The sequence below is a fragment of the Oryzias latipes genome, chromosome 6, assembly GCF_002234675.1.
Source record: "Oryzias latipes chromosome 6, ASM223467v1".
Taxonomy (NCBI): Eukaryota; Metazoa; Chordata; class Actinopteri; order Beloniformes; family Adrianichthyidae; genus Oryzias; species Oryzias latipes.
In genome coordinates this window covers 3,853,224-3,868,973 of record NC_019864.2, presented here as the reverse complement: position 1 = coordinate 3,868,973, position 15,750 = coordinate 3,853,224, and the positions used below count along the sequence as shown (strand labels likewise).

General features: G+C 41.9%; 1 protein-coding gene across 1 annotated transcript; it reads left to right on the top strand.

The window, feature by feature from the left end:
• The first annotated feature begins 2,362 nt into the window (after nucleotides 1–2,362).
• LOC101160391 lies at nucleotides 2,363–14,902 on the top strand. The gene is made up of 3 exons (XM_004086218.4): nucleotides 2,363–2,603; nucleotides 10,709–11,334; nucleotides 12,773–14,902. Exons 2-3 carry the CDS (start codon nucleotides 10,804–10,806, stop codon nucleotides 13,358–13,360), a joined length of 1,119 nt encoding a protein of 372 aa, XP_004086266.1. The 5' UTR covers nucleotides 2,363–2,603; nucleotides 10,709–10,803; the 3' UTR covers nucleotides 13,361–14,902.
• Nucleotides 14,903–15,750: the final 848 nt, after the last annotated feature.

Below are 15,750 nucleotides of genomic sequence, written 5' to 3'. Positions count from 1 at the left end.
TTTTGTGGAGTTTGACCGACAACCAGCGGTGGGATGCAATTGGCTAAATGTGACATCACAACTAAACTTTGATTTATCGAGACTAAACTTGGTACACACGGTCTCCAGGTAAGGTAGCCAATAGAAATTAATTTGCTTTACCTTTGATCTTTTAAAGTCATAAATGCCAACGACTGAGCTATTAACGTCGAGTTGTGCTTTTAACCAACAGTTTGGAACCTTTTGAGCCTCAATATGGGTCAGTTGCCAACAGAAGTTACCAAAAGGGGGTCGCCATGGCGTGTTTGCCGAGTTTTCTTCTACACTAGATTACCCGTAAAAACTGGCAAACACTGAAGCTTCGCTGGACTTGAATAATATGACATCATCATTTTTCTGCAATGTGTGTGATGTCATGGAAGTTGACCTGTCATTGGAGCCTTGTCCCGCTTCAATGGCACGGAACACATTCGAAGCAACAGGAGGCCACCAAGCTGGAATTGGATGGCAGTGGTCTCTGGCAAGGTTACACTGAGGTTACAATGGGTCAAATAAATGTAATCCTGATGCAGACTGAGGAAGGAACAGGCCAGGAAATGGGGAGGGGGTGGACCACCTAGGGGGGCCAGCGGGCTGCAAGGGCCATCCGGTCCTGGTTCAATGTTATGACAGAGTCTCATCTATAAACTCTTATGTTATATGTATTATCAAAATTGCTCAATTCAGCCTTTGCTCTAGATTTATTGATTCTTCAAGCTGAAGTATAACCTTTTCGTTTAAATTATTACTCCAGTAAAAGTAATAAAGTAACTGCCTTCTTAGTTCTTTTGATATCAGACAGAGGTATCTTTCAATATCCCTTACATGACGGACACATTCCGTCTTCGTCAAAGTCGCCATCAGGTAGTTTTATGAATGTCACGCACAACCACCTGATGATGACTCTGACGAAGACGGAATGTGTCCGTCCAAACATGTCAGGTATGTCAAAAAAGATAACCCGTGTTTCTGAAATCAAAAGAACCAGGAAGTCAGTTAGTAACTACAGACACTCGGAACTTCATTGCATTAATAAAGTAATCGTTGGAAAAAAAAACTATCATTTGAAACTTTTGATACAAAAGAATTTTAAAGTGCGCATTTGGAATTCAGTAGTTTAAAAAAGAAAATTCCATTATTTCATTATTCATTATTATATATTTGGATTTTTTTCAAACGGTTGTAAACCATGACTCACGCTCGGTTAGAAACTGTTTTACTAAGTCAAGGGTTTGAGTTGAGAGGGATTCAGCTGTTTGCTTGTACTGTTATGAACAAACAGCAGCTTTATTGTCTTAGAGGTGTTTCAGCCCATCATACTGACTGAGAGCCCTGCTTGGTTGTTCCTCATCAGTCTAAGTACAGAAGAAAACTTGGTGTTATAGTCAGGTTGTGTTCCTAGTTGCTATAGCTTGTCTATAAATGGCAAAGTTATGCAAATTGATTAACAAACGCAAATGTGCCTAGAGAAGACTGAACATATCAGTGGTTTTACAATAAATGTTATTTGTAAACAACATAACAGAAGTGTGAAAGCAAAATGTGTGGGAAATTAGGTTTGGAGTTCGACCGTTTCCTTTCATGAATATTCAAATTTTCCAAAAACAAAATATTTTATAGTATAAAAAAAGCCCGGTCCCATATTGTCATTAGAACAGCCAACAATTATGTATTTTTCTAAAGCTGGTTTCTTGCTGATTTGATGAGATTCCGAGCGGTCCATGAATGCAGCATGTCAGAGTCCTCATCCCGCTCGTCTCTCACGTAAGCAGGAATCTGCGGGGCTCGCTGCAACTGAGGAAGGAGGGGTTTCGGGAAGCCCCCTCCCGCAACAAGTCATCTTTCTGGGAAAAAAGATTTAAAAAAAAGGTTTCAATCGGAACAAAATACATTGTTAACCCTTTGTGGGGACGGTCTGTTGTGACTCTAATTTTAGAGACATCAGTGATTTTGTGAGATTATTATTTTTTTTACTTAGGAAGAAGACACCAAAAAGAAAACATATAAATTGTGGCCTGCTTAAAACAGACTACTTCAAAAATGTACAGCAAACTTTTGGATACAGGTTGGGCGCCACCTGCTGGTACTTACTACTTACAACTCAAACGTCATGAGTTTAAACCCTTTTAAAAAGCGTTAACAGTATTGTGCATGACATTTATCCATTGTTTGTCATAATATATTTGCAAACGTAGTTTAAGATTTGCCTGAAGTAACGTTTTAGATCGTACTTTACTGATATATTTTGTTTATTTTACACAAATAATCAGAATAGTTCGCTTCTAGCGCCATCTGTCGGAGCCTCGTTGAACTGCACTTCCCATTCTGGAGGGCGCTTGATGATGACGACATCAACATGAGCCGCAACCAAAACAACAACAGTGGTCAGCTGTTGACGAAGCTAACTAGCTGCAGTGGTAGTCATTATAAATATAAGAGTTGTTTCAGTTGTAGCTCTGACGTCATTAGTGTTTACAGATATTTTATTACTCTGAAAGTTCCCTTATGTTCGTTTCAGTTCACTTCGAAGGATTTGGTCTGTTAGCACATTATCATTAAAACCAAAGACGCAGTTGGAGCTGGAGGTAAATAGTACATTTACGTTTTTAAACTACCGTTATGTACTACAGCACTGTCGTGTCACAACGAGAAGGCCCTGGTTCAAATGCCGGCTGGGACCTTCCTGTGTGGAGTTTCCATGTTCTCCTCGTGCATGCGTGTATTTCTTCCTGCAGTCCGAAAACATGCGTAACTGGGGGGTATTCCAGAAAGCAGGTTATGCTAGCTTCCACGGTAAGTTTGAGGCTAAAGCGGATATCCTCAGCTTTCAGTTCCAAAAATGGAGGTATGTTTCAGGGTATGTCAAGTTGCCATAGCAACTCATGCTCTGAACATAACCAGGGAAGAATTCCAGAAAGCAGGTTATGCTAGCTAAGTTTGAGGCTAAGTTTACAACCACCGCAGAAAAACAAAGGTGTTTCAGGGTGTGCTTAGTTTTCCTGGGGGGTATTCCAGAAAGCAGGGTTATGCTAGCTCCCACGGTAAGTTTGAGGCTAAGAAAGTTGATAACCTCAGCTTTCGGTTCCAGAAACGGAAGTATGTTTCAGGGTTGGTCAAGTTACCATAGCAACTCATGCTCTGAACATAACCTGGGGGGTATTCCAGAAAGCAGGTTATGCTAGCTCCCACGATAAGTTTGAGGCTAAGAAAGTTGATAACCTCAGCTTTCGGTTCCAGAAATGGAGGTATGTTTCAGGGTAGGTCAAGTTAACATGGCAACTCATGCTCTGAACATAACCTGGTCCGGAGCAGGTTTAGTTGAAGCTTAGTTTGTTTACAGAGAGGTGAAGCAGCATGGCGTGTCCATTTGAAGATGATTTAGTGGATGAAAAAGCTCAGATAATACTTTTTCCACCATGAGAGGGTGATAAGACCACATATGGATGTTGGAAAGATAAACTTTTTTACTTTGATCTAACGTAATTATTTGCTTCAGTTAAGATAAATCATTTTTTTTGTTAGAAATTTTTTTGTTAAAAATTACACGTAGTTTTCAGACAGTTGTTTTCCTTTCGTTCAAATTAATTCAATTAAGTAGGTGTAACTTTGATGCTGCTGTTAGATCGGCATCGCAAGGGATTCTGGGATATCATTCCCTTTGCCCGTCTGGACGGATTTGGGTTTAAGTGTGGGTTTTTGACCAAATGTGTTTAGTTGAATAGCTGTTTTACTGTGTTTCACCGTGTTTGGCCGAGCTATTTTGTCCTACTATGCTTGCGTCTCTGCACCATGAGTGAGAGTAAAGGATAGGATGATGAGTTTATATAGCACCCCACCGCTTAGTGCTGTTATGACAGTGACGGAAAATTCTTTAGTGAGTTTTTGCACTCGGTGCATTTTTTTTCCGTTCTTTTTATTGTTGTAAAAATGAGCATATCTGCCGGCTCAAACTTAGACATATGAAAGTTCAAGAAATATAAGTAATTAAGATGGAAAAAAGATTAATGGAGTAATGTGACATTTAGTTAGATAAATACGTAAATTTGAGTTGAATAAACAATTATTGAGTTTGAATAAATTTAACTAAATTATTTAAATTATTTTTCAGCCGTGTTACTTTTTTGATGGACTTATAATTTTTAACCGCCGTCATTAAAATCTCAGACTCCGTCTCACTTCTGTCTCAAGTGTCGCGCTTTCTTTTTTTTTCTCCATGCGTTTCCATGGTGACTCCAGAAATCTGCGATCCATTGAGAATGTCTTTATGTACCTCCTGTGCACGTGCATTATCCCAGGGTTACCAAGTCGAGCGTAATTACGCCAACTCATATCCGGTCTTTTGGAACCGACATACCCAGAGTAAGCAAGTTCAGGCGGATTTCAGCCAGAGTTCAGGCTCAAAGTCAGGCTAGTTTAAACATGCTTCCTGGAATACCCCCCTGGTCTGGAGCAGGTTTAGTTGAAGGTTAGTTTGTTTTCAGAGAGGTGAAGCAGCATGGGGTGTCCATTTGAAGATGATTTAGTGGATGAAAAAGCTCAGATAATACTTTTTCCACCATGAGAGGGTGATAAGACCACATATAGATGTTGGAAAGAGAAACTTTTTTACTTTAATCTAACTTAATTATTTGCTTCAGTTAAGACAAATCATTTTTTTTGGTAAGTCGGTTTAAAAATAACACGTAGTTTCCAGACAGTTATTTTGCTTTCATTCAAATTAATTAAATTAAGTAGGTGTAACTTTGGTGCTGCTGTTAGATCGGCACCGCAAGGAATTGTGGGATATCATTCCCTTTGCCTGTCTGGACGGATTTGGGTTTAAGTGTGGGTTTTTGACCAAATGTGTTTAGTTGTTTTAGCTGTTTTACTGTGGTTTGCCAAGTTATTTTGTCCTACTATGCTTACGTCTCTGCACCATGAGTGAGAGTGAAGGAGAGGATGATGAGTTTATATAGCACTCCTACGGTGTACTGTGTTAATGACAATCACGGAATATTCTTTAATGATTTTTTTTTTGTCCCCCGTCTTTTTTATTTTTATAAAAATGAGAATATCTGCCGGCTCAAACTTAGACATATGAGAGTTCAAGAATTATAATTCATTACGATGGAAAAAAGATTAATTGAATTGGAGTAATATGACATTTAGTTAAATAAATATGTAAATTTGAGTTTTATAGACGTAAGAAATTAGGTTGAATAAATAAAATAACTCAATTTTTTGTTACCAATAGAAGTAATTCATTTAAGTTGTCAAAATTGGATACGTTTTATATATATATATATATATATGACGCGCATATATATATATATATATGCGCGTCACAAGGAAAATGGAAACAAGATCAGAAACTTGTGCGATTACTTTGTCTGCTCTTTTTCTACACGCAGAAACTCTTTCTTTTGATGATGCAGCCCTGTTACTTTTTGATGGATGTATAATCTTCCTACGCCGTCATTAAAATCTCAGACTCAGTCTCACTGAAGTACAGCGTTTTCTTTTTTTTCTCTCCATGCATTTCCATGGTGACTCCAGAAATCTGCGATCCATTGAGAATGTCTTTATGTAGTGGCTGAGCACGTGCATTAACCCAGGGTTACCAAGTCGAGCTTAATTACGCTAACTCATTTCCGGTCTTTTGGAACCGACATACCCAGAGTAAACAAGTTCAGGCGGATTTCAGCCAGAGTTCAGGGTTAAAGTCAGGCTAGTTTAAACATGCTTCCTGGAATACCCCCCTGGCAACTCATGCTCTGAACATAACCAGGGGGTATTCAAGCATTTTTAAATTAGCCTGACTTTAAGCCTGAACTCTGGCCGAAATCCGCCTGAACTTGCTTACTCTGGGTATGTCAGTAATGAAACGCGTGGAGAAAAAAAGAAAGCGCTATTCTTCAGTGAGACAGAGTCTGAGATTTAAATGACGCCGTATGAAGATTATACGTCCATCAAAAAAGTAATATGGCTGCATCAGCAAAAGAAAGAGTTTCTGCTTGTAGTAGAAGAACAGACAAAGTAAACGCACGAGTTTCTGATCTTATTTACATTATCCTTGTGACGCATATATATATAACTTATCCAATTTTGCCAACTTAAATGAATTAATTCTATTGGTATTAAATAAACGAGTTAAATTTACTCAACCTAATTTCTTACGTCAATAAAACTCAATAATTGTTTATACAACTCAAATTTACCTATTTATCTAACTAAATATCATATTACTCCAATTCAATTAATATTTTTTCCCTTTTAATGAATTATAATTCTTGAACTCTTATATGTCTAAGTTTGAGCCGGCAGATATTCTCATTTTTATAACAATAAAATGAATGAAACAATATGCATAAAGTACATATATTCTTTAAGGAATTTTCCAACATTGTCATTATGGTATCCCATGGTAGGGGTGCTCTATAAACTCATCCTCCTCTCCTTCACTCTCACTCGTGGTGCAGAAAGAATTAAACATAACAGGACAAATAACTACACAAAAACAGCTAAACAACTAAACACATTTGGTCAAAAACCCACACTTAACCCAAATCCGTCCAGACAGGCAAAGAGAATGATATCCCACAATCCTGGGGTTGCCGATCTAACAGCAGCACCAAAGTTACACCTACTTAATTGAATTAATTTGAATGAAAGGAAAATAACTCGCTGAAAACTACATGTTATTTTTAAGCTGACTTAAATTAAAAAATGATTTATCTTAACTGAATCAAATAATTAAGTTAGATCAATGTAAAAAGTTTAATTTTCCAACTTCCATATGTGGTCTTATCACCCTCTCATGGTGGAAAAAGTATTATCTGAGCTTCTTCATCCACTAAATCATCTTCAAATGGACACGCCATGCTGCTTCACCTCTCTGAAAACAAACTAACCTTCAACTAAACCTGCTCCAGACCAGGTTATGTTCAGAGCATGAGTTGCTATGGCAACTTGACATACCCTGAAACATACCTCTGTTTCTAGAACCGAAAGCTGAGTTTATCTGATTCCTTAGCCTCCATCTTACCTTGGTAACTAACCTGCTTTCTGGAACCTCTTGTTGGCTTGGCCGGGGCTGGTGTGGGGTGGAACACTCGGCTGCCCGGGGGGGATGGGGGTGGTCGGCGGGGGATGTCTAATGGGTCCGGGTTTCAGGCGCCTGGGAACCAAAGCTCCCATTGGGGACCCGGTTGCCTGGGGCTGCCGGGCCCCCAATCTTTTCCAGCGTTGCTCACGGCAACAAGAGCCTGGTCCTCAGGCTCACCGTCCCCTGGCCCTGTCTGGGGCCTCCGCTGGTCGTCTGCATCCACATTCCCACTCGGGCGGACAGTATCTGCCGCTTCTCCCCTCTTGGCCTCGGTGGGGCTGGCAGGCAGGTTGCATGGGTGTGCAGTGTGGGCTGACCATGGGCTGTGCCGGCCTGCCTCTGGGGTTGGGGGCAGGTGGGGGCTCAGGACTCCCGGGCGGTGGCGGGCCTCTCGTCTGGCCGTAGTGCAGTGCAGAACTCGGCGTAGGTCTCGAGTGGTCGGGGGATTGGGGATGGGCCCAGTGCGCCTTGGGGTGGGGCGGGTCCTTGCCGGGCAGGGGCTCCGGCTCTGTGTGTCCTCTGTTCCTCCTACTCCTCGACCGGGAGGCTGATGGGTCCTGACCTCTGTCTCCGTTTCTGTGGTGGGGGTACGGTGTACGGGAGGGGGGTTGCTCCTGGATCTTTGTCTGACGGTGAGGCTCTTTGATGACTGGATCGGCAGGGTTGCTGCAGTGTCTGCCCCTAGCTCTGGGGTGGGGGTGGGGGGCCCCCTGCCTTTGCTAGAGCATTCAGTGTGATCAAGGTTCACTCTAAGAGGCACACCTTCATTCAACCCACCCGCTTATTCACCTTTGCACAAATTCGGGCATGGATATTGTTTTTATTTATTTATTTATTTCTACAACCCTCTTCATGAATATTGGTAATAGGAATATTGGGTGTATCTGTCTATGTGCAGAAATCTTGGGAGAAAAATCATTTATGATTACTGCATGAATATACTTCTAACCTGTAAGTAGTTGTGAAAGTAGTTTTGTTTGTTTTGTTGCTGTGTGAACTAAGTTATGTAATTTAATTTTCTTTTATGTTTTAACTTTGTGATATCGACTACCCCCCACTCTAACCCCTTATCCCCCATCTCTGACATCCCACTCTGTTTCTTTCTTTCCTCTTTTGTTTATTTTTCCATCCGGTCCAACAAGGAATGCATACAAATATAATTTTCATAAAAAAAGCTTAGCCTCAAATACAAAAGGGGTTTATACAAATATACTCTCAGTCTGTCTGAAGATCCATAAACCCCAATTGTAACAATAAAATCTGTCCAATAAAAGAGGCACTCAGCTCTGATCTGCTTGCTCAGCTGTTGGACAGGACAAGTAAAACAAAAACAAAATATTGGATTGATTTTCCTTTACGCTATTTAGTGTGTTTTCAGTTTAGCGTCTTTACCAAAACGTTTGCATTTAAACTTTCTTTTGAAAGATAACATCATTAGAAAACTTTAGTATCTCTATTGTAGCTTTTTTTTTAAAGTTTTTCTTTTTTCCAGATTTTCTATTTTGTAAAATCCAATTAGATTAATTGACATTAATAAATGAAAATGTAACAAACCAAAAAAACAGATGTTTTCTAAGTTTTGTCCAAAAGTTTTTTAACAACTGCTGCCCGGATCATAACACAAACCCCCCTCCACTATGCACAGCACACCCGTCCTACAGAAGCTCCACTGGCTACCAGGGCTAATTCGGATTAAAATCCTTATTCTGACCTTCAAAACCCTCCATAAACTCGCCCCATCCATATCCGTCTGAACTTATCCATGTTGCCATTCCCACCCGCTCCCTTAGGTCTGCCTCCTCGCTCCAACCTCTTGGCTCATCTCCATGGGGGGGCAGAGCATTCAGCCGCTCTGCCCCCCAGCTCTGGACCTCACTTCCCTCGGATTTACGGATCATGGACTCACTCCCTCAGTTAGCTAAAAATCTCTAAACCCACCTCTTTGGACTAGCATATCCACCCTAATTAACTTATGATTGCATTGTTTTGTTTTTTTCACCTAATGTTTCATTCTTGTATTCTTGTATTTAATAATTGTTCTCTATCTGTAAGGCAACCTTGGGTGTCCAGAAAGGCGGCATATAAATTAAATGCATTATTATTATCATTAACTACAAAGCAAAGAACATGAAAGGCTGCTCTTCTCTGGTTTGAATCCCAGTTGGGTCCTTTCTGTGTGGAGTTTGCTCGTTCTCCTCATGCATGCTGGGGTTTTCTCCAGGTCCTCCGCCCCAAAACATGCTTCACAGGTTAACTGCCAGTAAATTACTTCTAAAAATAACTTATTACTTAGTAGTTGGATCAAAATTGTAATTAAGTTACTTCACTCATTACCTTTTTGAAAAGTAATTGACTACTCTACTTTTTTTCCTCATATTTAAATTCTCAAGGGGAAAAACAGCACAAAAAAAGATCTTTTTGTCTTTCATGTAACTCTCTTTTTAAAGCAATGGACTCGTGCAAAGGTTAAAGACATGACCTGGTTTTATTTGAATTCAGACAACAGTGTGAAAAATGGCACAAAAAAGAATGACAACATATGTGGTCAATGCCACTGCTGAAAGTGAGATGTGGAAAAAGATTTCTATGACGTTAGATTCATATCTATCAAATCTGAAACTAACTCCGTCTTTTGAAAACACAAAGAACTATTTAATGCTTCCATCTTCATTTTCTCTGACTTTAGGTTTTCCATTACATTCTCTCTCTCTACGTCTGTGGTTTGTTCACAGTTCTGTACTGCTGCGAATCTACCCCCTACCCCCCTACCCCCCTCTGCGGAGCGCACTGAGCGCCAACTCATATTGACCAGAGACGCCGTCACGTGCAGCTTAGACAGAAAAATACAGTCAGAAAGGTGAATTATAGCAAAAAAAAATGACTCCCAGGAAGGAGCCGACTGTAGAGTTGTTTCACTCACAAACGACACTACAGCATGCTCTGCTGCTCACCTGCTGCTCACCTGCTGCTCACCTGCTGCTCCTCGGGGATGAAAAGAATCCTAGCAGCATCTCTTTTAGTCTCATCATTGAGCCATTTTGTAAAGCAAAGGGACTGCAGCAATGAGGCATCTCTGTACTTTGACCAATCCCCAACCCTTTGCTTGCACGTATGCGCCAGTAACTCGGTTGTTGTTGTGTTGCTTTTTTTAAATGAACCTCATTTTCGTTTCATTAAACTGAGAGAAAATGTCATATCATGTTCCTCAATTACTGACAAAAGTAGTTAAATTACAGTAGTTTACTTTGTAATCCGTTACCCCCAACACTGTAAACTGGTTACTCTAAGGTGCCCATAGGTCTGCATGTGGGTGTGATTTGTGGCCCTGCAACAGGCTGGGGACCCCTCCTTCCCCCAACAATAGCCGTGATGGGCTCCGGCAGCCCGTGACCCCTAAAGCAGTATAAGAAAATGGATGGATGGAGGGATGTCTGGGTGGTGTACAGTAATTCATTTCTGAGTGTAAACATACTTTCTGATGGTATATATTCTTTAGAAACCTTTCATAGTTTGTTTGCATTTGTGGACCTGAGTATCTGTAGAACAAGTCGTGTTTCAAGCACAATTTGATGATACAAACATAACATTTTTTCAATCTCCCCTTAGCTGTTTGGCTGGCCAGAAATGTTTATGGCAAAGCCAGACCACAAGACCAGCCGGTGGAGATTCTGACATCCTCAGGCGAAGTGTGATTGGTCATCATGTCTCCACGGAAACGACCTCTGGTCCCCGTGAGCAGCCGGCGGAAAGCTGCGGACGAATGCTTCCCCTTCAACCTCCTGCCGGTGGAGTGCCAGCTGCACATCCTGTCCTTCCTGAGCGATGTGGACAAATGCAGCTGCGCTCTGGTCTGCCTCAGCTGGAGCCGCCTGGTCCGCTCCTGGAAGCTGTGGAGAGTGGCCGACTTTTCCCGCCGCGGCGTCTTCCACCTGGGTCAGGAGGGGCTGCTGGTTTCCAACCGTGAGTTTGAGAGGTGGAAGTCGTGGGTACACCATTACACCCACCACCTGATCTCCCGGCGGGCGAGTCTGCTCACTCTGAAAGCCAGCTTCGACCTCGGGGATCGCTACCACAAGTGGAGCGATCTGCTGAGCCACCTGCTGGACAACGTGCACTGCAGAAACCTCAGTCACCTGGACCTGAACTGGACCTTCACTCTGCTGGAGCCACTGGACCTCAGGGTCCACTCCAAGTCCAGTTCACACCAGGAGAACATCACCAAGAAGGATCAGGTAAATCTTTGGAGCAGACATAAGATTCAGTCAAGAGTTTTTTAACTGTGCATGTTTTTTAATTTTGAAGGGAAATGTCAGTAAAAACGCCAACAAAACTTCTTCTGCCTTCAGTCACCTACAGTGAGCAACCATTACCTTCAGTTCTATGGAGATATGACCAGTGCACATTTTGACGTCACACTTGTAACCCCGGGTGTGAAGGGAGTTACTTCCTGCCCCTCCACAGCAGCAGGTTTACCTGCCATGGAGAACTAAAGGGCTGAGAGAATTTCCCCAAAGCAGACGGTGAACAGATTCCTGTGTTTCACAGCCACAGCAGTAATGTCAGCCCGACTGTTCAAGTCTCCAGCACAACCTTTTCCAAGCTTTTCTCACCGTTTTGAATGAAAATAAAGCCGGTTTAATAAACCATAAAAGGGAGAAAATCCCAGCTAGCAAGGCCAAGTGGACCCCAGATGGGTTTGTCTGCAGTTTCCATGGTGGCCCCACCTGTGTTTGCCCACATTGGCTTAAGAGGGCACTAAGTGGGCTGGCTCACTACGCTAGCCAGCTGCTCGGTGGACAACTGAGCTGTTCACCAGGGGGCCTAGCATTCCTCCACAGCAGCAGTGGACAGCACTTAGTGCCCTCTTAAGCCAATGTGGGGAAACACAGGTGGGGCCACCATGGAAACTGCAGAGAAACCCATCTGGGGCCCACATTTTCTGCCCACTTTTTAACCATCTGGGGGCCCACTTGGCCTTGCTGGCTGGGAATACGCTCCAAAATGACTTGAACATTTTTGTACCAGTTACTTTTCTCCAGTTCAGTCCAAAAACATGCTTCATAGGTTCATTAGTGACTCTAAATGGCCCCTAGGCGTATGTGTGTGTGTGTGTGTGGCTCTGTGACAGACTGCTGACCTGTTCAGGGTGTAGCCCGCCTTCACCCAACAGTACCTGAGATAGGCTTCTGCAACCCCGTCACCGATAAAGAGTGGTCCTGAAAATGGATGGACGGGTGGAGAACCCCAACGTTGAGAAGATAACTGAGCACATTTGAAGCCGGTGATCCAGTGACCAGAGATTAAAACTGCATTTCTGAGTATTTCTTCTATTTGTGAATCAAGAGCAAACGAAAAAAGGCTGTTTGAAAAAGCTTGTTTTAAAAAGTCTCCCTGCTCCACTCCAATTCTGAGGCATTCGCTGTCAGGGGGCAGGGTTTGTCCACGTCAACAATCAGAGGTCAATTTCTAATGAACTCCTGCCGCTCTGCAGAAACTATGTCCTAGAAAGCGGCACAGGTTTTTAGATTTTGGCTCAAAACAGTGTCAATATAATGAAAGGACCACTGGGAAAAATAGATCAAAATATGTTCAGAGTGGGACTTTAAAGATCACAAAAAGATCCAGAAAACCTCCAAAGATCAATAAGGACTCTTGTCTTTGATTTGACAGGTCGCCAGCTTCCAGGAACTTCTGCGCAAGCTCACCCAAAGTTGTCCCAGAATTTCCAAGATGCGTCTCCATTTTGACTGGTCGGAAGTGTCGGTCAGCATGCTCATGCAGTTCCGTCAGCTTCGCGTCCTGGAGCTCAAATACTTCTGGGTCCTTAAAGGAGTGACTCCCTCCACGCTGCAGGCGCTGACCAAATCCCTGCCTAACCTGAAGTCTCTGACGTTACACATCCTGGTGCCGCTGAGGAACCCCGGCATCTCCTACACCCTGGAGTCTCAGTCTCTGGAGTTCCTGGATGTCTCACCCAGCCGGGGCTTGGTCTTCTCCTGCTTGAACCTGCCAGCTTTGCGGGAGTTCCGGGCTAAGAAGATCGTGCGTGGCATCACTCTGGACAAGAGGACCAGGTTGCAGATCCAGAGCCGCTGGCCCTGCCTGTACCAGGTCCTCCGGGAGGGGACGCCAAAGCTTCAGGCCCTCAACAACGAGAGGCTTCTGCCTACATGGAGAGAGCAGAGCTACAGGGAGCTGAAAGCCCTCCTGGAGCAGTCCTGCTACTGTGTTCAGCACTTGGACAGCTGGATTTGGTGACCCTCCCTCCAGTTATCTTTGGGTAGAACCCAGGAAAAAGGTTTTGACGTCACAAATAAACAGAGACGCTCTCTAACTTTCCAGTGCTTCAGAGGAAATCTGCTGCCACAGGGATTCATTCATGTTACGGGGCACAGCTTCAGTGGATGAATGCTGCAGGAACAGCATCATTTATGTCTGAACATAAACATGACTTTCCGTCTTCAACAAAACGCTCCAAGATAAAAATGTCCCAAAAGTTTAGGTACCCAAAAAAAAAATCCTGATACATGCAAAAGCTCAGAAGTCAGTTTTATCAAAGGGTTGAAAAAAGTGTTCTTAAATGATTGTTTAAATCAAAAATGATTTAATTTTGTCAAATAATGAGGCAATTGAAATTTTTATATTTTTAATTTATTGCGTCTTAATTCTTAGAACTTTAAAATGCTTTTTTTTATTTTCCTAATGTGTCGGCTATTGAAATGAAATGTTTTGTTTCTCCCTTTCTTGTTGGTTTTAGAAGAACGTGATCTTCACTGTGGAAAATAGCACGTACTGTAAAGGAAAGCATCATCATCCGTTTGATTTGTTCTGTGGGAATCAAGGAATCTGTAAAAACGTTCACTGCATACTTTGATGGATTAATCACACAACAAGTGTTGCATTTAGAAAACACTCTTGTAAACTTCAGAGACCTGAACATGGAATTAAAAAATAAGGATCCCTCAAATTAATAACTTCTGGCCCTGAATGAGGATTTTGTGGACACAAATTAGTATTTTGTGGACTCAAATGAGCATTTAAGTAGGAAACGAAAATAGCAAATTACTATTTTGTGCACAAAAATGCTAATAAGTGTTAATATGTGCCCACAAATGCTTAATTTGAAGGGAACAATTTATTACTTTTTAAAGTCATGTCCAGGGCTCCGAAGTGAACAGTTCAATGCCAGTTTGTCCGTGGCAGAAAAAGACATAATCCAGGAGCAAAAAGAGGAAAAGTGAAGGGTTTTGTTTTTTCTTTCTGTCTTAAATGCAGAAAATCATTGAGGTCCACACGGTCGGTGCTAAACTGCTGTCATTCCAGCCTCCCAGCGATGCAAAATGTCAAGGAGCTCCACAGCTTCATCTGTTTTGCTGAATGGTGGGGGCTTTTATTTCTTAGGCTGATTGTCCCGAAGCAGTAAACTCGTGAGGGTTTGCATTACTTCACCTGCCTGTCATACACAAACGTTCCTTTGTTTGCAAACTTTTTGCACATTTTCTTAGCTCTAACTAAAAGTTGTTTGTTGCTGAAATGATCCCTGCAGTTACTTCAGCTTTGTTTGACCCCAGGTTCTTCAGTGCAGTTGCCCTCCCACTCAGTAGGGGGGGTTCTTCTCAAACATTTGTCGCCATTTAGGTCTGGTTGGGTTTAAACTGCACTGAATGTCCAAAACTCTGACTGAGGTGGGGTTTGTGGGGTTAATAACTGTGCGACTTCTCGTGCGTGCTCTTCAGGTGAAACCTCCAGCGTGTGACACAGATGCTCCACAGAATAAAAGGCTCGGGCTTCTCTGTTTCACTTGTGTGTGTGTGCTACTTTTTGCTTGAGTGTGGTCACTGAGTGCAAACAGGAAGTTGTTGCACAACATGAGAAGACGTGGTTTGAAGCTGCAGTTTTTTTTCCTTCGTTAATTCTAAGTTTTCTGAGATTGGGAGGATTTTCATCCCTGAGGTTTTTTTAGTAAATCCAGTGTATTCCAAATCAAATCAAACCAAACATTATTTATGTTTGTACATCAGTGACGTGCGTTGAGGTTGATGGCTGGTGAGGCACCAACTCCTCTGGAGTCAGATTTACAATGAAAGAACTAAATATTTCACCATTCATCCAACAGCAGGTAACAGCATACATGATAAACACAAGAAGATATTTGTCCTTCAGAGAAGATTTCTGCTATATGCATGGATAGAACACTCTTCTTGTATATAAATTATTGTAAACAAATTAAAGTATACAGAATTGTTCAGCACACCTTTAATTTGGACCCTCAGTAACGATTTCTGGTATTTTTCCAATTTGAAATTCTGATGCTTTAAGACCTTCCCATTTCTGTCTGTGTGTGTCTCATTACATTGCATTGAAGACACGGAGGATGTTTAGAGATCAGATTTGTTTATTTTAAATCAATCAATCAATCAAACTTTATTTATAAAATAGCGCTTATCATGCATTTCGTGCAGCTCGAAGCGCTTTAACATTAAAAACAAAAAACACACAACATTACAGTAAAAACCCAACCCACCCTACACCCTTCCCACTCCTCTCCATTAAAGCACATGACCCACGACAATGAATGTTGACTACCAATACAAGTTAAAATAAATAAATAAATAAATAAATAAATGAATAAATAAATAAATGAATAA

Excerpts from the sequence above, each read along its gene's own strand:
- LOC101160391 (XM_004086218.4), top strand. The coding sequence starts at position 10,804 with ATGTCTCCACGGAAACGACCTCTGGTCCCCGTGAGCAGCCGGCGGAAA. Across the intron at positions 11,335-12,772 it reads ACATCACCAAGAAGGATCAG|GTCGCCAGCTTCCAGGAACT; the intron begins GTAAATCTTTGG and ends TTGATTTGACAG.